The sequence below is a fragment of the Palaemon carinicauda genome, chromosome 19 (assembly GCF_036898095.1).
Source record: "Palaemon carinicauda isolate YSFRI2023 chromosome 19, ASM3689809v2, whole genome shotgun sequence".
NCBI lineage: Eukaryota > Metazoa > Arthropoda > Malacostraca > Decapoda > Palaemonidae > Palaemon > Palaemon carinicauda.
Genome location: NC_090743.1, coordinates 118632834 through 118654431, shown reverse-complemented (window position 1 = coordinate 118654431; position 21598 = coordinate 118632834). Strand labels below are relative to the sequence as shown.

At 40.7% G+C, this 21598-nt stretch overlaps 2 protein-coding genes across 7 annotated transcripts in view; one reads left to right on the top strand and one right to left on the bottom strand.

Moving 5' to 3' along the window:
- The window catches only part of LOC137658776 (acid phosphatase type 7-like), an 80155-nt gene extending 79048 nt beyond the window's left edge, over positions 1-1107 (top strand). For all 5 annotated transcript variants that reach the window (XM_068393801.1, XM_068393799.1, XM_068393797.1 and 2 more), the window contains exon 11: positions 888-1107. In XM_068393801.1, the coding sequence (XP_068249902.1) occupies positions 888-977 (90 nt within the window). In that variant the 3' untranslated portion in view covers positions 978-1107. The remainder of the gene's footprint in view (positions 1-887) is intronic.
- LOC137658777 (uncharacterized) overlaps positions 1-17681 on the bottom strand; it is a 65674-nt gene extending 47993 nt beyond the window's left edge. The window contains exon 1 of one of the 2 annotated variants that reach the window (XM_068393803.1): positions 17493-17681. The gene's annotated coding sequence lies outside the window, so the exon portion shown is untranslated. The remainder of the gene's footprint in view (positions 1-17492) is intronic. The other variant, XM_068393802.1, reaches the window with a different exon arrangement.
- Positions 17682-21598: the final 3917 nt, after the last annotated feature.

Below are 21598 nucleotides of genomic sequence, written 5' to 3'. Positions count from 1 at the left end.
ACAATTATTGCCAAGCAGTTTTATAAATTATCCTATTACAGAATAGTACAAGTTAGGTACAGTAATTATATGTACAGTATAAGATTAGGCATAGAATGGGACAATTTCACTCTTCCAACTTGCTCATTATGTGCCTGTATTCTCTTCTGATTTAATTTCTACAGGTCATGTTCCAACTGGTTCCATGTTCTTGCTTCTCACTTTGCCTCTATATGTTCAAACCATCTGTTTCTTTAAGACTTCACCTCTAGCTTCCAACTGCTGAACACCAAATCTCTGCAGGGTTCTTATATGATATCCACATATGAAACTTCATTCTACAGTTGATTTCTTTAAAGATTTCCTCCAATAGATTTTTCTGTGCTGATGTCCCTGCACTATTAGGCTATGTATCATAGATTCTTTTATATGGCTACTTTTGGAATATAGTATTCTTGCACATCATTCTTTTAAAAATCTTTAAATTTTGTCAAAAATTTCTCCTTCATCATTCAAACTGATGTTAGTCTTTTCTTCCTTCCCTCTCAGCACTGTATGAAGTTCATAGTCCACAGTAAGATATATATTCTAATTCTTCCAAGATCAGCTTCTCTGCGAGTGATTTTGATTTCTTAGATTAGATTAACTTATGTCTTTTATCACTTTAACCAAACATATTCTCTATACAGGATAAAGCCACTGACTTTACTTCAATTATTCCACAATTATCATTAATGTGTTTATGAAAATTTCTATGATTAAAATTATGTTGTTCAGTAGTTCTTTTAGTTTTAGCAACTATACTTATATTTTGAGAGGGAAAATTCAGAACAGTCATTTTTCACTTATTAGTAAAGCTGTTTGTTGATATCTTACATACATATTCTCTTCTCTATTTCCATTTGCAGGAGGGAAAAGTAATTGACCAAGTTTGGGTCATCAAAGATAAGCACGTCCCATTTGCAGAACTACGCTCTGAAGGGGAGTCAACATTTTAATGTTCCAGAGGATTGTTGGATGTTGAATACTGTATGAAAGTGTTCTTTTAAGCATTCTTATAGTTCAATCATCCTCCTATATTAAGATAATCAAGAAGCTGGGTTGTATAGAGTAAATGTTGGAACTTTAGGTAAGTTCTCTAACCAAGTCATGTTGGGGGGCATTCAGACTTGCTGTGATAATCATTTTAAAATTGGTGGTATACTTAATTTTGTTATCTAATTTAGCATTTGTTATTTTTATATGTAGAGATTTAAGAGTCCTTGAAGGGCAAGTTATTATGTAGCTATAAATGACAAAAAAAACTTTAAGTTTTTTTTTTAAGTACTGTACTTATTTGTGGCTTTGAGTTGTAACCAATATCAAAAGGTTCCATGCACCATATATCAATTTAAATAACACGATAGCTTTGAAAATCCTGCTGTGTGTATAAAGAAAACTCAAAAAATTCTGAAATCAGCATAACGGTCATATAGTACCGGTCAATTTTAGAATGCTGAGTTTGATGGAGAAAAAAATGTATTCATGACTGAAACATACCATTACTTTAGCCATTTAATTACTATATATAAACATTTAGGACAGTATTTTAAAGTATTATCACTGCATGTAATGTACCTATAGTCAATTTTTTTTAGTGAAGCAGATTTGCACCGACTCGCAAGGGTGTCCTTTTAGCTCGGAAAAGTTTCCTAATAGCCGATTGGTAGAAAGTATTCAGACAAAAATACTTCCGACCAATCAGCTATTAAGAAACTTTTTCTGAGCTAAAAGGGCACCCCAGCGAGTAGGTGCAAATCTGACTCACTAAAAAAAATTGACAATAGTCCTGTGCTATTCTGTTTATATTCTTGATATTTAGTTATCTGATTTAGACAGGAAACATACACTACGAAGCTTTAGTTAAGAGTATGTGTGTTGGGTGAAGTTGACGATAGTATAAAATAGTACTTATTCTATTTCTCTAAGTGATCATATGGCCAATTCTTGTCTTTCAAGTCTGTGATTAACTGTGTTATCAGTTCAGCTTAAGGTGAAATGCAATTAGTAAAAGGAAACTTTAAATTTTTTACATTTATAAAAGTCCAGTTACGTATTATTCCTATCGAAGTTAGTACAAAAACCAGGATTATTTGGTCACTAAAAGGTGAGATGCAATTAGTAAAAGGAAACTTTAATTTTTTTACATTTATAAATGTCCAGTTTTGTATTATTCCTATTGAAGTTAGTACAAAAAACTGGGATTATTTGGTCACTATTCCAGATATTAAAAGTATCCTTTTCTAGCATTGAATAACACTTTGTATGGTTTGAACTATCAACTGTTACTGTAATGTTAATGGAGAAGTGTTCAATTTGATCACCTGTTAAGCAAATTGAATTTGAAATAGATACTGAACTGTAGCCTACATCATTGAACACTGTCTTGGACATGAACTTTGTTATAATAGACGGTTCACAAATGTTGATTCAATTATGCTTTTATTTCAAGATTAAGACAAAACATACCAGTGCCTTACTTTATAGTACAGCTCTCTTTCTATAAGATAAAGTTTAATTAACTTTTTATACATAACAGTAGATCCATTGTAAGTTTAATTTTGTGTCTTGTTATGAAGCAAGAAGTTTTACTTTAAGATTTAAAACCTTTTCTTGAAACAATTAAAATAAAGTACTAAGGTGTGGGTAAAAAAAAAAAAAGTTAACATTCTGAAAATTAGTACAATTACCTTTTAAAACTTAGGTGCTGTGAATTAATCATCATTTTAATATTATCAACTTCTTGTCTAATTTTTTAAGTAGTTCATTAAGCATTTTACCTGAAAAAACACTACTAGTGTCTATTCTATATTGTTTATTATATTCATATTCAACCTGTTATTATCAGACCCTTACCTAAAATAAATATGTATAGTTCAGTCGATTAAGCAAAATAATTTAATTAAAAAATTTTTTAAATAAGATTATAAAAAAAACACAAAAAAGTACTTAAAATCATCGCTGTATTTCCTAACATGTGAAGAGTAGTTACAGTACAGAAGCTCCTCAACATGTTATTTTCATTAGTAAAATAAATTTTTGAATATACTTACCCGATGATCATATAGCTGTCAGCTCTGCTGCCCGACAGAAAAAACCTACGGGCGGAATACGCCAGCGATCGCTATACAGGTGGGGGTGTACATCAACAGCGCCATCTGTCGAGTAGGTACTCAAGTACTCTATGTCAACACAGAACCAATTTTCTCCTCGGTCCACTGGGTCTCTATTGGGGAGGAAGGGTGGGTCCTTTAATTTATGATCATCGGGTAAGTATATTCAAAAATTTATTTTACTAATGAAAATAACATTTTTCAATATTAAACTTACCCGATGATCATATAGCTGATTCACACCCAGGGGGGTGGGTAGAGACCAGCATATATGTTAACCTTAAGAGCTAAGTATTCCGTATTTCATTTTAGCAGTTATTCAAAATAACAAACATAAAATTAATAAGTACCTGGTAAGGAAGTCGACTTGAACAATTACTCTGCCTTTTTAAGTACGTCTTCCTTACTGAGCCTCGCGATCCTCATAGGATGCTGAGCGACTCCTAGGAGCTGAAGTATGAAGGGCTGCAACCCATACTAAAGGACCTCATCACAACCTCTAATCTAGGCGCTTCTCAAGAAAGAATTTGACCACCCGCCAAATCAACCAGGATGCGAAAGGCTTCTTAGCCTTCCGGACAACCCAAAAAACAACAATAAAAAGCATTTCAAGAGAAAGATTAAAAAAGGTTATGGGATTATGGGAATGTAGTGGCTGAGCCCTCACCCACTACTGCACTCGCTGCTACGAATGGTCCCAGGGTGTAGCAGTTCTCGTAAAGAGACTGGACATCTTTAAGGTAAAATGATGCAAACACTGACTTGCTTCTCCAATAGGTTGCATCCATTACACTCTGCAGAGATCTGTTTTGTTTGAAGGCCACTGAAGTTGCGACAGCTCTAACTTCATGTGTCCTTACCTTCAGCAAAGCATGGTCCTCCTCATCATGATGGGAATGAGCTTCTCGAATTAAAAGTCTGATATAATAAGAAACTGCATTCTTCGACATTGGTAAAGAAGGTTTCTTAATGGCACACCATAAAGCTTCTGATTGTCCACGTAATGGCTTAGTCCGTTTCAAATAGTACTTAAGAGCTCTTACTGGGCACAGTACTCTTTCTTGTTCATTTCCAACCAAACTAGCAAGGCTTGGAATTTCGAACGATTTCGGCCAAGGACGAGAAGGAAGTTCGTTTTTGGCTAAAAAACCAAGCTGTAAGGAACATGTAGCCGTTTCAGATGTAAATCCAATGTTCCTGCTGAAGGCGTGTATTTCACTGACTCTTTTAGCTGTTGCTAAGCAGACGAGAAAAAGAGTTTTCAAAGTGAGATCTTTAAAAGAGGCTGATTGAAGTGGCTCGAACCTTGCTGACATAAGGAATCTTAGTACCACGTCTAAGTTCCAACCTGGTGTGGCCAACCGACGCTCTTTCGTTGTCTCAAAAGACTTAAGGAGGTCTTGTAGATCCTTGTTGTTGGACAGATCTAAGCCTCTGTGACGGAAGACTGCTGCTAACATGCTTCTGTAACCCTTGATCGTGGGAGCTGAAAGGGATCTTTCCTTCCTTAGGTATAACAGGAAGTCAGCTATCTGAGTTACAGAGGTACTGGTTGAGGATACTGATTTGGACTTGCACCAACTTCGGAAGACTTCCCACTTCGACTGGTAGACTTTGAGAGTGGATGTCCTCCTAGCTCTAGCAATCGCTCTGGCTGCCTCCTTCGAAAAGCCTCTAGCTCTCGAGAGTCTTTCGATAGTCTGAAGGCAGTCAGACGAAGAGCGTGGAGGCTTAGGTGTACCTTCTTTACATGCGGCTGACGCAGAAGGTCCACTCTTAGAGGAAGTGTTCTGGGAACGTCTACTAGCCATTGCAGTACCTCGGTGAACCATTCTCTCGCGGGCCAGAGGGGAGCAACCAACGTCAACCTTGTCCCTTCGTGAGAGGCGAACTTCTGCAGTACTCTGTTGACAATCTTGAACGGGGGGAACGCATAAAGGTCTAGATGGGACCAATCCAGAAGAAAGGCATCTATGTGAACAGCTGCTGGGTCCGGAATCGGTGAGCAATAATTTGGGAGCCTCTTGGTCATCGAGGTTGCAAACAGATCTATGGTGGGTTGGCCCCACAATGCCCATAGTTTGTTGCATACATTCTTGTGAAGGGTCCACTCTGTTGGGATGATTTGACCCTTCCGGCTGAGGCGGTCTGCCATGACATTCATGTCGCCTTGAATGAACCTCGTTACAAGGGATATGTTTCGATCTCTTGACCAGGTGAGGAGGTCCCTTGCGATCTCGTACAACTTCATCGAATGAGTCCCTCCTTGCTTGGAGATGTACGCCAGTGCTGTGGTGTTGTCGGAGTTCACCTCCACCACCTTGCCCAGAAGGAGGGACTTGAAGCTTCTCAAGGCCAGATGAACTGCCAGTAGCTCCTTGCAGTTGATGTGTAACTCGCTTTGAACCGCATTCCACGTGCCCGAGCATTCCCGACCGTCCAACGTCGCACCCCAGCCCGTGTCCGATGCGTCCGAGAAGAGAAGGTGGTCGGGGGTCTGAACAGCCAGTGGCAGACCTTCCCTGAGGAGAATGATGTTCTTCCACCAAGTCAGTGACGACTTCATCTTCTCGGAAACAGGAACTGAGACCGCTTCTAGCGTCTTGTCCTTTCTCCAGTGAGCAGTTAAGTGAAATTGAAGGGGGCGAAGGTGAAGTCTCCCTAACGCGATGAACTGGTCCAGTGATGAAAGCGTCCCTATCAGACTCATCCACTGTCTGACAGAACACCGGTCCTTCTTCAGCATGGACTGGATGCATTCTTGGGCTTGATTGATTCTGGGGGCCGACGGAAAAGCCCGAAAAGCTTGACTCTGAATCTCCATGCCTAGGTAAACTATAGTTTGGGATGGGACGAGTTGGGACTTTTCTATGTTGACCAGGAGACCCAATTCCTTGGTCAGATCTAGAGTCCACTGTAGATTCTCCAGACAGCGACGACTTGACGCAGCTCTTAAAAGCCAGTCGTCCAAATAGAGGGAGGCTCTGATGTTTGCTAAGTGAAGGAATTTGGCAATATTCCTCATCAGTTTGGTAAAAACTAGAGGTGCCGTGCTTAGGCCAAAGCACAGGGCTTGGAACTGGTAGACGACCTTCCTGAAAACGAACCTTAGAAAAGGTTGGGAATCTGGGTGGATGGGGACGTGAAAGTACGCGTCCTTTAGGTCTAACGAGACCATCCAGTCTTCCTTCCTGACCGATGCTAGAACCGACTTTGTCGTCTCCATGGTGAACGTCTGCTTTGTGACAAAGACATTCAGAGAACTGACGTCTAGCACCGGTCTCCACCCTCCTGTCTTCTTCGGCACTAAGAAGAGGCGGTTGTAGAAGCCCGGGGATTGATGGTCCCGGACTATGACTACCGCTCCCTTTTGTAGTAAGAGAGACACCTCTTGCTGTAAAGCTAGCCTCTTTTCCTCCTCTCTGTACCTGGGAGAGAGGTTGATGGGAGTCGTTGCTAGAGGCGGCTTGCGTAAGAATGGAATCTTGTACCCCTCTCTGAGTAACTTCACAGACTGTACGTCTGCGCCCCTGTTCTCCCAGGCCTGCCAGTAGTTCTTGAGCCTGGCTCCCACTGCTGTCTGAAGAGGATGGCAGTCAGACTCTGCCTCTAGAGGACTTGGAACCCTTCTTTTTGCTCCCACTTTGACTTCCGGCACGAGCACCTCCTCTGCTGGAGGCTCTGCCACGAAAGGGCGGGATGAACCTTGAAGCTGGCGTGTCCATCCTAGGTCTAGGTACGGAGGGCAAAGGTGTGACTTTGCGTGCGGAAGAAGCCACCAGGTCATGGGTGTCTTTCTGGATCAAGGAGGCAGCAATCTCCTTGATCAACTCTTCAGGGAAGAGACACTTAGAGAGTGGAGCGAACATCAGCTCCGACTTTTGACATGGGGTGACTCCAGCTGATAAGAAGGAGCAAAGGTGATCTCGCTTCTTGAGTACCCCAGACACGAAAGAAGCCGCAAGCTCACTAGACCCATCCCGAATGGCTTTGTCCATGCAGGACATGATGAGCATGGAAGTTTCCTTATCCAAAGGGGAGGTCTTCCTGCTCAATGCTCCCAAACACCAGTCCAGGAAGTTAAAGACCTCGAAAGCGCGGAAAACTCCCTTCATAAGATGGTCCATGTCCGAAGGGGTCCAGCAAATCTTGGAGCGTCTCATAGCCAGCCTGCGGGGAGAGTCTACTAGACTTGAGAAGTCGCCCTGGGCAGAGGCAGGAACTCCCAAGCCGAGAACTTCTCCCGTGGCATACCAGACGCTAGATCTGGAAGCAAGCTTGACCGGGGGAAACATGAAGGAAGTCTTTCCCAACTGCTTCTTAGACTGCAACCACTCTCCCAGTACCCTTAAAGCTCTCTTGGACGAGCGAGCGAGTACGAGCTTCGTAAAGGCAGGAGCTGCTGACTGCATGCCTAAAGCGAACTCAGAGGGAGGTGAGCGTGGTGCTGCAGACACAAACTGGTCTGGATACAAATCCTTAAAGAGCGCAAGCACTTTCCTAAAGTCTAAGGAGGGAGGCGTGGTCTTGGGTTCTTCGATGTCGTAGTGTTGGTCGTCAAGATGTGCAGCTTCGTCATCATCAGAGATACCATCGTCTGAATGTTGAGGAGGAAGAGACAACGGAGTGGGCTGGATGGCTGAGTCCGGCAGCACGGGTGCATGCGTGGCTGCACTGGACCCAACATCATGCCACTGTTGGTCAGTCTGAGAACTGGCAACAACCAAAGCTGAGTGGGTGCGCAAAGAGTCTACACCCGACTGTGGAAGGATAGCGGAGACCACCGTGGGTTGCGGAGGCTGACGCACCGCGTCAAAACACGGCAGCCTAACTCCACCCTCCTGTTGTTGTGGTAGCTCACGCACGGCAACGGAGTGCTCCGTGCGTCTGTGGGAGTCAGCATGCGTCTGGCAGGGTCGACTGCGCATGGGTGGAGGAGCTCTCACAGCCGGAGTGTGGGAGCAGGCAGCCTCAGCGTCTGCTGTGCGCACAACCGTGGCAGGTTGTAGGTTAACGGGTGCAGCGTGAACCTTCTCCGTAGCCGGAGTGTGGGAGCAGGCAGCCTCAGCGTGAGCTGGGCGCACAACCGTGGCAGGTTGTAGGCTAACGGGAGCAGTGTCAACCTTCTCCGCACGAAACTCCTGCATAACCGCAGCTAACTGAGTCTGCATAGACTGCAGTAAAGACCACTTAGGGTCTACAAAAGTGGTAACAGACGGAGCTACTGTCCGTTGAGACTGAGGGTCGAAAACAGCGGGTGCGGCAACAGACGGAGTTACTGCCTGTTGCGGTACCACTTTGCCTCTCTTGGGAGGTGTGCAGTCGTCGGAGGACTGCAGCGAGTCCGAACTGACCCAGTGGCTACACCTGGGCCGTTGGACTAGCTCGGAAGGGACCTTACGCTTAAGAGGCCGTGAGACCTTGGTCCATCGTTTCTGTCTAGAAACCTCTTCCGCAGACGAGGACAAAATGGGCTCACTCGTCTTCTTGTGGGTGGGACGATCTCGGTAAGATACGTCCGAAACCACGGAGGGTACGTCTGTACGCTGATTAAAGCCTGTCGAACCCTTTGGTCGTACGACATTGCTTCTCCCCTGGGCTTGGGAGCTTGCAAGAGGTCCCGGACTGGGAGGACGACAGGCACGAACAGACGCACCCTCATGCGTAACACTGACACTTTTCACTGCACTGACACTCACTTCACTTCCCACTGCACTTTTACCTTTCAACTCTCTGACATCAGCCATGAGTTGATTGCGGTCATTAGCCAATGACTCGACTCTCTCACCTAGAGCCTGAATGGCACGCATCATATCCGCCATTGAAGGTTGATGAGAGCTAGCAGGGGGGTCGGGTGCAACCACTACAGGGGAAGGAATAGGTTGAGGGGCATGGGGAGAGGAAAGATCAATAGAGCGAGACGAACTCCTCCTGAGCCTATCCTTCTCTAGCCTACGTGCATATTTCAGGTATTCTTGAAACCCGAATTCCGAAAGCCCATCGCAATCCTCACATCGATCTTCCAATTGACAGGCTTTACCCCTACAATTGGAACAAACGGTGTGCGGATCGATAGAGGCCTTGGGAAGACGCCTTGAACAGTCCCTAGCGCTACATTTCCTGTACTTGGGGACTTGAGAAGGGTCAGACATCTTGAATTAGTCAAAGGGGGGAATTCAAAATCTATCCAAGTCGTCAACAAATAATCCAAATCCAAAAAAAGAATGCAAGGAAGTATTGAAGATAACTTCTGCACAGCGATAGCTAATAACTAGAGATGAATACTTCACCAAATAACGTGAAATTCAATCCAGAAAACAAGAGCGTATTCAGTAGGTCTTGCCGGTGGCACGACAGAGAGAAAATTGGTTCTGTGTTGACATAGAGTACTTGAGTACCTACTCGACAGATGGCGCTGTTGATGTACACCCCCACCTGTATAGCGATCGCTGGCGTATTCCGCCCGTAGGTTTTTTCTGTCGGGCAGCAGAGCTGACAGCTATATGATCATCGGGTAAGTTTAATATTGAAAATTACAAACTTAAGAGGTTCTTAGAAGCTGTTTTTAAGTAGTTTTGTTAAATTTTGGCCTAAAATAACCTAATCTGAAATCCATGCCAATGAAGTCCAGCTACAAGTCAATAAATAGTTGTGTTTCATATGAAATAAACACCTGGTCATTACAAAAGTTGTTTTGCTTACTGTATTATATGATATCCCTTTTACCCCCCAGGCTATTTGGAACTTTCCAACCCTTAAACCCCAGGGTTATTTTTTTTTCAAGCACATTTTGCAGTATATTTTTTTAAATTGCTCTAATTTTTGTCATAGAGAGGTCAGGTTGGTCCCATTCTCTTGGAAAATGCCTGAGGTTTCTCAAAAAATTATCAAAAATATGCAAAAAAAAAAAAAAAAAAAATGTAAATAGCAGTTTTTTGCAATGACGTACCAGTAAGTCCATGGGGGTAAAGGGATGAGTTTTGTGAAACGTACCAGTACGTCCTTTGGGGGTAAAAGGGATACAATATTGTTTTATTAAAGTATTAATCTTATCTTTGTTATTCCTTGTAGGATTTATGATTGTATCTCCGAATGTTTTTAAGTGGGGGACCTTCTGCACTGTACAATATTAAAGGTACATTTTCTATAGACATCTGCTCATTCTTGTGTTCAGAGTGCACAGTTAATTATTTTCTTATCACTACTGCCAAGGTTGGCAGACTCGCTATTGGAGTACTACCTTCAGGAATCCACTCTTGCTCAGCTCACTGTGTTTCTTTGTCTCTGAATAGTCATCAAATCCATTTCAGGTCTGGAAATGTGACTCTTTCATCTATTTAAATTACTTTATGACACTTACAGTATAATAAAGATTCGCTTGGGTATATTATTGCTGATGGGGAGCTCCTTGCTTAGGCCCTGGGGAGGCATGAGAGCTATGAATTTTAGCTCATTGGTAAACTACATTATGATCCTTATCATTTGTAGGCCTTGCACTTTTAGTTTTGATTGCTAGTCACAAGTTTGAAACTTAAAACACTAGACCATAAGTAAACATTGTGATTCACTTTCATATGTTGGTGAGGAATAGAAAGAGGACTAAGTAAGCAGGCAGGAAGCTCTAGATATATTATTATTATTATCATTATTATTATTATTATTATTATTATTATTATTATTATTACTACTACTAGCTAAGCTATAACCCTAGTTGGAAAAGCAGGGTGCTATAAGCCCAAGGGCTTCAACAGGGAAAATAGCAATATACTGTATATAAAAAAGTTCCTAGCATTCAGGTAATCTTGTTTTTATACTTTAAGCATATAGTTATTTGGACTATCCAGTACTGCATATTCATTATAAACCTACAACTGATGTAACATTGCCTTTATTTCAAGTCAATGGTCTCTTGATGATAAGTCTTGTTGCAAATACAACTGCATCTTGAAACATTGCTGATATTTTTACTATATTTGTTCATCAACTTCTTGAGTCCTGTTAACAGAAACATATGTCACTGTGAATTAATTGTAACAGTACAATTTGGGAGCAATTTCCAAAATTTTCTTACCAATTTGGTATATTATAGCCTGCCAGGTGTATTTGCAGCAGAAACCTGGTGTTTACATAAATGACAGTTCAATTAGGAAATCTAATGGCTGCATTTTCTTAGTTTTTATCCTGTTTCATTCATAAACTGCATATGAGATTGATATAGTGGTAGTTGTTTCTCTATTAGAGGTTGTCATGTATGATATATTAATCCTACGAGGTTATTGTGATATTCATACATTAAAATAAATAAAAATTGTCTCGGCATTATTATTTATTCCTAATAAGCTGTTGATATCCTTTAATAATATAGTACTCCAAATTTTAACTAATTTTTATTTTTCCTACCTATACAAACCAATAATTTTAATGGATTTAGTTGCTATTTGGCTATGACCAGAATTAAGGAAAGAGTGGTATTCTGATAACATTGTAAGGTTGCTAGAAACATTCCAACTCCACTGGTTCGAATTACTCAGACTCTGACTATCAAAGTAAGACAACACAGACTTAAGTCTCAGTATAAACTAAGGATATGGCTGTCTATGCCCTCCCACTAGGTAAGGATATGGCTGCTAGGTTATGTTAGGTGGGGAGTTAGTCTTTAGATGTTATTTCAACATATTATTTTTGCATGAAAAACCCTTTATTGTTAAGTTTTTTTTTTCTGCTGTTACATCCTGTAATTCATCACTTTTCCTTTTATCCTACCACAAACCCCGATTCCTACCTAGGGCTCATCCATCTGTTGGAGGTTATGTAGGATGGTGGTACTCAAAAGTTTACTTTTGCAGAAAGTATAAAACAACAAAACTAATTTTTTTTTTAATGCCAGTTATTAGTGTTTATTATGCATTTTATACCATTAATATTTGGTTTTATTATAGAACAATTCAATATTAGTTAGGACATTGGAACTCGCATAGTTGAATAGATTTCTGTAGAATACACTTTTTTTTAAGCCAATATACTACAGGCAGAAACCTATATTATAAAAGTTACACATTTTAATGAAAACAAAATTCCAATTTTGTTCCTTTTGTTCCCAGTAGTTCAGAAAATCAATGACAGGTTGTGCTTCTGTCGTAAGTTACTTGATCGAACAGAATAAAGGGCCCAACATTTTATATTCAAAACATATTTGTTATTTGTTTTTATTATTGGAATTTACAACATAATTATAGCTCTTAATTTACTTATCATGGTAATAAGGAAAGGTTTGGATAGAAATGTGTTTGATATATCTAGTCTGATAATTGGAAAGAGAAGCCGGGTCCACATTTGAAGAGAGGCTGGAGCGCAAAGCTTTAAGTTACCACTTTGTTAAGTTTGTATAACTGATAATTAACGGCAAAATACTAGCCAATGGGACTAACACAAGTAGCGAAGCATGTACTGCTTGCCAGAACATAGGAGCAATGAGATAATGTTCAATTGCGAGCAAAGTGACCTATATTATTATTATTATTACTTGATAGGCTACAACCCTAGTTGGAAAAGCATGATGCTATAAACCCAGGGCCTCCAACAGGAAAAATAGCCCAGTGAGGAAAGAAAACAAGGATATAAGAGAATTAATTGACAATTAAAATAAAATATTTAACAAAAGTAACAATTAAGATAAATGTTTCATGTATAAACTATAAAAACTTCAATGAAATTAGAGGAATAGAAATATGATAGAATAGTGTGCCCGAGTGTACCCTCAAGCAAGAGAACTCTAACCCAAGACAGTGGAAGACCAAGGTACAGAGGCTATGGCACTACTAGAGAACAATGGTTTGATCTTGGAGTGTCCTTCCCCTACAAGAGCTGCTTACCATGGCTAAAGAGTCTCGTCTACTCTTACCAAGAGAAAAGTAGCCACCGAACAACTACACTGAGTAAAGAAGAATTGTTTGGTAATCTCAGTGTTGTCAGGTGTATGAGGACAGAGGAGAATAAGTAAATAGTCCAAACTATTCGGTGTATGTGTAAGCAAAGGGAAAATGAACCGTAGCCAGAGAAGAGGATGTTATGTAGTACTGTCTGACCAGTCAAAGGACTCAATAACTCTCTAACAGTAATATCCCATTGGGTGGCTGGTGCCCTGGCCAACCTAATACCTATAGCAGAGCAAAAACCAATAAATGATTAACTAAATTAAATAAGGAGGTATATGAAATATGATGGACACTGCTACAAACGACTTCGTAAAAGATGGGATGAAAAATCACTTTTCCTATGCGTCCGGAAGTCCTGGGAAACGAAAGCTCCAGTGTTTTGACCGTGTTTCACTACTATTACTGATTTTATTTTTTATTACGATGACATTTTTTTTATGATAATGACTGACAGAAGCAACAAAGTTTAAAAATGTTCGTAATTTAAATATCATACAATTAGACTGGTATACAGTAGGCCTATATCTTAAAAACTTTTCGAACGTAATTGATGATGATAACTCGCGCAAGGCCAGAGGTTTCCAATTATGGTATTCAACCCACAATAACTAAAAAAAACGGTTTCATTGTATATTAATACATCTCAATGTATCCTGGTATTCCAACTACTTTTTCTTATAGGAAAAATTACGCTCCCTTCGAAAATAACACTCGTTCCCGTCGCAAATGAATAGTTACAGAAATATATATACATCTATATCCGCCGATAATGGGGGACCCCCAGTGGGAACTCGGGGTTTTGGGTGGGGAAAACATACTGGGGAATCGATATATAACCGTAATTCAGTCCTTTTCTTCTCTATACGTTTCTTTCTGGTATTTATTATAACCGTAGGAAAAGTCAAATCAGTATACCTGGATATATTTGGGAGGAGCCGTTTCAAAGGTTATTTCTTGTAGTAATACAGTAACCAGTGCTGCCAACGCCTGATGTAGATTAAATGTTAGCATTCCATACCTGATGTAGATCAAATGTTAGCGTTTCATACTAACATTAGCACCCATTTGTTCGTTTGTTCGTTCGCCCCACCTTCCGTCCTTCGTTTCTCTCCATTATTACTCTTTTTATTACCGTATTATTTTCTCATTTTATATTCCCATTCAATATAATTTATCATACATTCCATTTTACCTTCCTATATTGGGTTTGTGTTTTGTTAATTCCTTTCCCATTTGTACATACGTTCGTTTCATCAGTTTCCGATCTGCGCATATATCCCCCCGCCCCCTGCGCAGGAGTTTCCACTCCCCCTTTTACTCTTTTTATTAGTGTTATTTTTTCATTTTTTATTCCCATTCAATATTATTCCATTTTACCTTCCTATATTGGTTTTATTTGTTGGGTTATTTCTTTATCCCTTCCCGGTTTCACATAAATTCTTACCCTGGGCTAGTTTTTTTATCCTGTTAATTCTCGGTATGATCTCCTCATTTTATATTCCCATTCACTATTATTTATCGTTCATTCCATTTTATCTTCCTATATTGTTTGTAATTATTTTTGTTGGTTAGTTCCTTTTCTCTCTGTCTTATAAAACTTTTCTTTCGTCTTGTTTCCGTATTTAGTTCATACATGTTTTCTCTTTTGTTCGTTGTTTTTCCCTTAACCAATCATCTCTCTAGGCCTATTGAGATATCTCCCTACCCCCCCATTCCTTTATCTCTGTATGCGCTGGTTTCCGACCCATTGTTCCCCTGCCTTTCCCGTTTTAACCTTTGACCTAGTTACTCGTCCTTCGTTACTAGTGCGTTTTTTTTCCCGTATTTTGAGATGGAACATATAGAAACTTGTACCGGTTGCAGCATTCCGTATCTAAAAGCAGTTGCTCAATTCCATGGTGATTTTGGTGATAATTCAGGTTATGTTGATCATTTTCTTAAATCTCACAATGTTATCCCTCAAAGTTTAAACTGCCCCAAGTGTCATTCGCTTTTATCTTATAGGGCAGACATTCACGGGTTTTATTGCTCTACTGTAACCACCATCCGTAAAACTAAGAAGAAACGTCGTTGTGGGTATACTGTTTCGGCCTATAAAGGTACTTTTTTGGACCAAAGTCGGCTACCCCCATGGAAGATAATATTATGTGCGAACCAGTTTTTGCATAAACATTCGGACCATGAGACCCTCATGGAAGGTATAGACATATCTTCAAAGACTAGTGTGGATTGGAGAAGTTTCTGTTCGGAGGTTACCGAATACTTCTTCGATAACCAAGAGGCGATTGGTGGTGATGGAGTTACTGTTGAAATAGACGAAACTCATTTTGGTAAATGTAAATACAACCGTGGTAGACCGTTAAGTGCCATATGGGTCTTTGGGGGTATTGAACGTGTGACCAAGAAATTTTTCATTATCCCTTTAGTTCCCCCCCTTTCTACTAAACGAGATGCTGCTACTCTAATTCCCCTCATCCAGAAGTATATTAAACGTGGTAGTATTATTATCAGTGATAAGTGGGCTGCATACAACTCTTTATCGGAAATTGGTTACGTTCATAAGTCGATTAATCATTCGGAGAATTTCGTTGACCCCCTAGACCCAACCATCCATACTCAAAATATAGAACGTCTCTGGAGAGAAGTGAAGGAGTGGGTTCAGAGGCCTGGAATCATACCTGGACATTTCAAGCAATATTTTTCCAGGTTCTTTTTCACCCACTACTATCCCCGTCATTCGTTGCTGCACCACTTTTTCATTACTGCCAGTCGCCTCTACCCTCCTTTACAACATCAGCCAATCGACCCCCCCTACCCTCAAGACCCCGATGACCCCCAACCATCCACATCCCAGTCATAGAAGTTAATCCGTCATCCTCTTCCTTCCGAGTCCACCAAGTTTCGACGTTTCCTTCATAAAAGTAAGTCATTCCTCAATAGTCATTATTCGTGTTTTGTGACCGGGGTACTTCTAGGCAAGGTTAGGTGGGTTTGTTAGGTTCTGTGGCCTTTCTGTACTTTTTATATATTTCGTACCAGTTATATGGAGATGAGGAGATATTTAGCAGTTCTAGCTCTAGTAATGACATCGTGTCGTTGGTAGTTCTGTGTACCATTCGTCTCCGTTGGTAGTACTGTGTATCAAGGTAAGTCATTCCCTCATTCTTATTATATATGTTTTGTGACCGGGGTACTTCTAGGCAAGGTTAGGTGGGTTTGTTAGGTTCTGTGGCCTTTTGGTACTCTTTATTTATTGTGTAATATTTTTATGGTAGTATTATTTAGTTTACGTATGGAAAAATTTATTTCTACCTCTAGTAATGACATCGTGCCGTTGGTAACACTGTGTACCATTCGGCATCGTTGGTAGTCCTGTCAATCATTGGTAACGTTGCTTATGTTATCGTCCCCGTCATCTGTTGTTTATATATTTTAACTCAGTATATGTGTTAATATTTATATGGTTCATTTGTATTGTATTTCATTGTGTGATTTCGTACAGGAAATATATGATTTCTTATAGTAGATATCGTGGTTTAACTGGTTTTCTCATTCATTTCATCCGTAATAACATCACAACCAATTCGTCAACTTATAACTAACCGAATTGGTTGATCTGTTTGTTTGCGATTGAAATGGATATCAAAACCTGTTAAATCTCGTTATTTGCTATAGGTAATCATATATTTCTTGTGCGTAGTCACTAGATGTAATAATATACAAAATTACCAAAAAAACTATGCGTTTCCACCTGAAATCAATATAAGGAGCCTTTGTAGTTTGTTGGGACAGAGTGAAAACCCACATTTTACAAACAGAGATAAGAACATCACCTAACCTAATGTTCCCTACCTAACCTAACCTAACCTTACCTTACTGTTCTCCTCCTAAACTATGAGCCATATTCTTCTATATTTACTCACAGGGGCGGCTAATCCCCCGGGGACACCCCTTAGACTACCCTATCTTACCCTGTCCCAACGAACTACATTCACCCCAACTAGTCACCCAAAATATAAATGTTCAAAACACTGCAAATTACATAAAAGTCTTATTTCCTACATACTGGTTATTGTACTATTCTATAATTTTACCTAATATTTCAGCGAATCACTTTCTATTTGGTGTTTCCCCATCCAAAAATCCTGGTTTCCCACTCACATCCCCTTAATAGTTTTATTACGGGGGACTGGTAGTGAAACCCATGAATAGGTGGTTTTCATCAATTTTCATGGTCAGAAATTGAGATAACCCCAGATAATCAGTTGATTAGAATATGGTTCATGGGTTGGTAGGCTATAAATTAAAATAACATGTATTTACCACTTGTTATGTAGGACTAGATCACTGATCCAATAACTTTAAATCTAACTATTCTCAGGTAAACTAATATTCCTACTGAGTTTTTCCATGGTATACAACTTACCTGTTATTTTGTAATAGATTGTTCAATGTAAAGTCTTAAATGTGGGCCTTTAAAGAAATCATGGGCTTTTTATGGATACAGTAATTAGATTCAGCACTGCATCACAGAGACAGACTGTACTGGAGTTGACAGGAACTGTTCACTGCAGTCACTGGCGTAGAATTCAATTATAGCTTTCCTTTTTTATTTAAATTTTTCGACAGTTTTAGTTGAAAAACAACGAATATTAAATGAGGAACTAGAGTCTATGAAGACTGAATCAATATTTCAGCTTAAATGAACATTTTAAAAGAAAATGTCACTTTTATGTTCTACACTATCTTCTTCTTTCCCATCGTTACCAATACATTAAGGGGCGATTGCCATCTTTGGTTTAGTTTTGAACACTTTTATGCTCTACGAAATACTCATAACTAAATTAAAGCTGGCAAAAAATGTTAGATAAAATGTCTTCAATTAATATCATTTATGCTATGAAATGATCATAGACAATTATTTTCTTTAATAACATTATTTATTGTTTCCTTTTAATTAAAACAGGAGTGTGTTGATATTAAAAAAACAATATTCTATTATTCATGACATGGCTATTCCTCTAAATACTGTGAAATGGACTACCAGGGTTTGAAAGCAAGTTGAAATATATGATTTAACTTCTAAAATTTACACCCTTCACTGACGAAGACAGGTTGGAGAAACTCCCTCTAGTTGTTCTATGAAAAACAATAGAGAAGCAAGTATTTTGAGGAGTGGGCAGCTTGGAAATGGGGAATCTGTGGAAATGTAAGTCTAACTACACAGAGTAATGATAGTAGTAATGATAATAACAATAACAATAAATAATAATAAACGGATTTTGAGCGAAGCGAAAAATCTATTTTTGGGTGAGATAGCCATGGCGTCCTGATGGAAGGTTCCTTTTTGGTAGCTTCCTTGGGTATAAAACTACTAAGATATTCCCAGAGAATTTAACCACAGGTTATCACAGAATTCTAACTTCTGGAGCGAGTATCCCAAAGGTTTCCCTTTAAGACATCGTATATCAACAGGGGACGCATGTCTGAACGCGCCACATAGCTATCTTCACCCCGAACAGAGTTAATGCTTCGGTGTGTAAGGGTTGAGAATAGCTGGGAGCCGCTCCACAGCCAATCTCACTCATGGCTACTACTGATACTCGAGACGTAAACAAACGGGCGCCATTGCTCAAATGACGTCACGCCCGTCTTCATCCTGAAGCCAGTTGCTTGCCCATCACCATGATACAGTAGAACAGGGTGGGATCTAAAACTGGACGAAGTAGCAGGGAGGGTCCATCAGGACGCCATGGCTATCTCACCCAAAAATAGATTTTTCGCTTCGCTCAAAATCCGTTTTTTGGGCTCAAGCCATGGCGTCCTGATGGAAGAATACCAGAGAATCAATGTATCGTGGTAGATTTTCCCCTAATAGTAAGTGCCAAGACATTGACAAAACAGCATAGTAATCTTTGATAAAGGACCATAGGGAAGAAGCATCCTGCCCCCCTTGGCAGTGAAGTTCCCATGGGCCATGCCGACGTCAAAGTGGTATTGAAGGGCTATTCATCCTGATAGAAGAACTTGAAGAACTTGGAGATGAAGCCGAATGTTTGGTATTTGTATAGGAACATTCTGAAAATTAGACCAGTGGTGGTTGGGCACTGTGTATTGAGAGTGATGGTTCATCTCCCGGGTATTAAAAGTAAGTATTCGTGTTGGAACCTTACATAATCAGAGTGAATATAAATTAAGAGTTAGCATCTTAATTTCTTCATAACCATAAGGAAAAGGGGGGATAATAAAACTATGACAGGCATGTATTTCATAGTAAGTAGGAGCTGATTGAGACGCACAGGTAATAAAATAGAAATTTTATTTCACAAATGCAGAAATTAAATAATTTACAGCAATAAGTAAAGTTCATTTACAGTAATTATAATGTACATAGTAATAAAGACTTGCTCTTGAATCTGAAAAGGAATTTCAAATTTATTAGTAGGCACTCGTTCTCGAGGAACGCAAGTCTTTGATTAAAAAACACATCATGCTCAGGGCATACGGCACTTGTGTGACAACTATGACATTTCACCTGGGATAAGAACAGTTATAAAAGCACTAAGTGTTTTCGACATCACTATGAATCGCTCGAGGGTCAACATAGGCACCCGAAGAGTTAGAGTCCCAAGTAACTCACTGTTCTACGCAGAGTTAGGTGCAGGTTTCATAACACTACCTGCGGCTACCACAAAATGTTTGACTTCGTGCACTTGTTTCGCATAATGTTTAAAGAAAACTCGCGAGGACTTCCAACCCGTGAAGTTTTTAAGGCTTTCAAAGTCCATACTCTGAAAGAAATTCAGAGATGATGCCACTTTTCTAGGATCATGACCAGCGGGTGTACTGTTAGGATCCGCTCTGCGAATGAAGTAGGTGATTTTCGCTCTTAATTGTTTCAGTGACAGGTCGCTGCCCGATGTTTCTCCTTTGAAGAGTTGGCCTCCACCAAAGTTTGAAGTTCTGCGAAGATAGACCTTGAGGCTCTCTACTGGACATACAGAGGCATCCTCCTTCAGGGGGCATATTCTCCAAGGGCCCCATCTTTTGGTGGGTAATTCATTTTTGGCGAGAAACGTCGGATCAGGGGAGAGGGTAACTTCTCCTGTATCGGTAAACAGGATGTGTCCATCCTCTCTTGATAATGCCACTATTTCGCTGACTCGAGCTCCTGAAGCGAGAGCAAAGAGAAATATAACTTTCTGAGTCAGATCCTTGAGAGGGCATGAATCATTGTCCAAGTTGGAGGCGAAATGGAGCACCTTGTCTAGTGACCAGGAGATCGGTTTCGGTGGGGGTGCTGGGCGTAGGCGAGCACATGCTTTCGGTAGTTTGTTGAAGATGTCGCTGGACAGATCAATTTGGAAAGCATATAGAATTGGTCTGGTCAAGGCCGATTTGCAGGTTGATATCGTATTGGCTGCTAATCCCTGTCCATGAAGGTGAATAAAGAAGGACATGCAGAAATCAATCGTGATTTCTTTAGGATTTTTTGTCTTGACGAAGGAGACCCATTTCCTCCAGGATGATTCATATTGCCGTCTTGTGGATTCGGTCTTGTATTCCTCTAGGAAGTCCAGACTTTTCTTCGAGATCCCAAACCTCTTCTTTGCGGCTAGGGAGAGAAAATCATGAGATGAAGGTCCTTGATTTTCGATGATGAAGCGAAGACAGTCGACTTCTGTACTTGTTGAGAGAGAACTGGGCCCGGGAGAGGGATCAGCTTGGGCTGCAGCTCCAGGACCAGGGGGTACCAGTTGCTCCGAGGCCACTTGGGAGCCACTAGGGCCGCTGTCCCTTTGAAGGTTCTCAGTTTGGAGAGGACTTTCAACAGAAGGTTGGTGGGGGGGAACAGGTAGATCTTGGACCATCTGTTCCAATCCAGTGACATGGCATCCACTGCTTCTGCTTTGGGGTCCTCGTACGGGGCCACATACCGAGGAAGTTGATTGTTGTCGCTCGTTGCAAAGAGATCTATCTGAAGTTCTGGGACTTGGTGAGAGATGAAGGAGAACGATCTTGCGTCTAGAGACCATTCCGACTCTATCGGGTTTGTCCGAGATAGAGCATCCGCTGTCACGTTGCGGAATCCTTGTAGGTGAACTGCAGACAGGTGCCACTTCTTCTTCTCTGCCAGACGGAAGATTGGGAGAAGCACCTGATTTATCTGGGGCGATCTTGAGCCTTGGCGATTGAGACAACGAACTACCACCGAGTTGTCTAGGGTTAGACGGATGTGGATCGAGGGCGGCGGGGATAACTTCTTTAGGGTTAGAAGGACCGCCATGGCCTCCAAGATGTTTATGTGGAACGTCTTGAACAGGGGAGACCAGGTGCCTTGAGCCTGTTTTTGGTGGGAGTGACCTCCCCAACCCTCCAGCGAAGCGTCCGTGTGGATGTTGAGTGATGGAGGAGGGTGTTGGAGAGGAATGGACCTTTTCAGGGCCTTTGCTTCTGACCACGGCTTTAGGAGAAGTCGCAGTCTGTTTGGAAGCCGTCTCTTGAGGTCTCTTCGAGCGATGGATGCCGAAC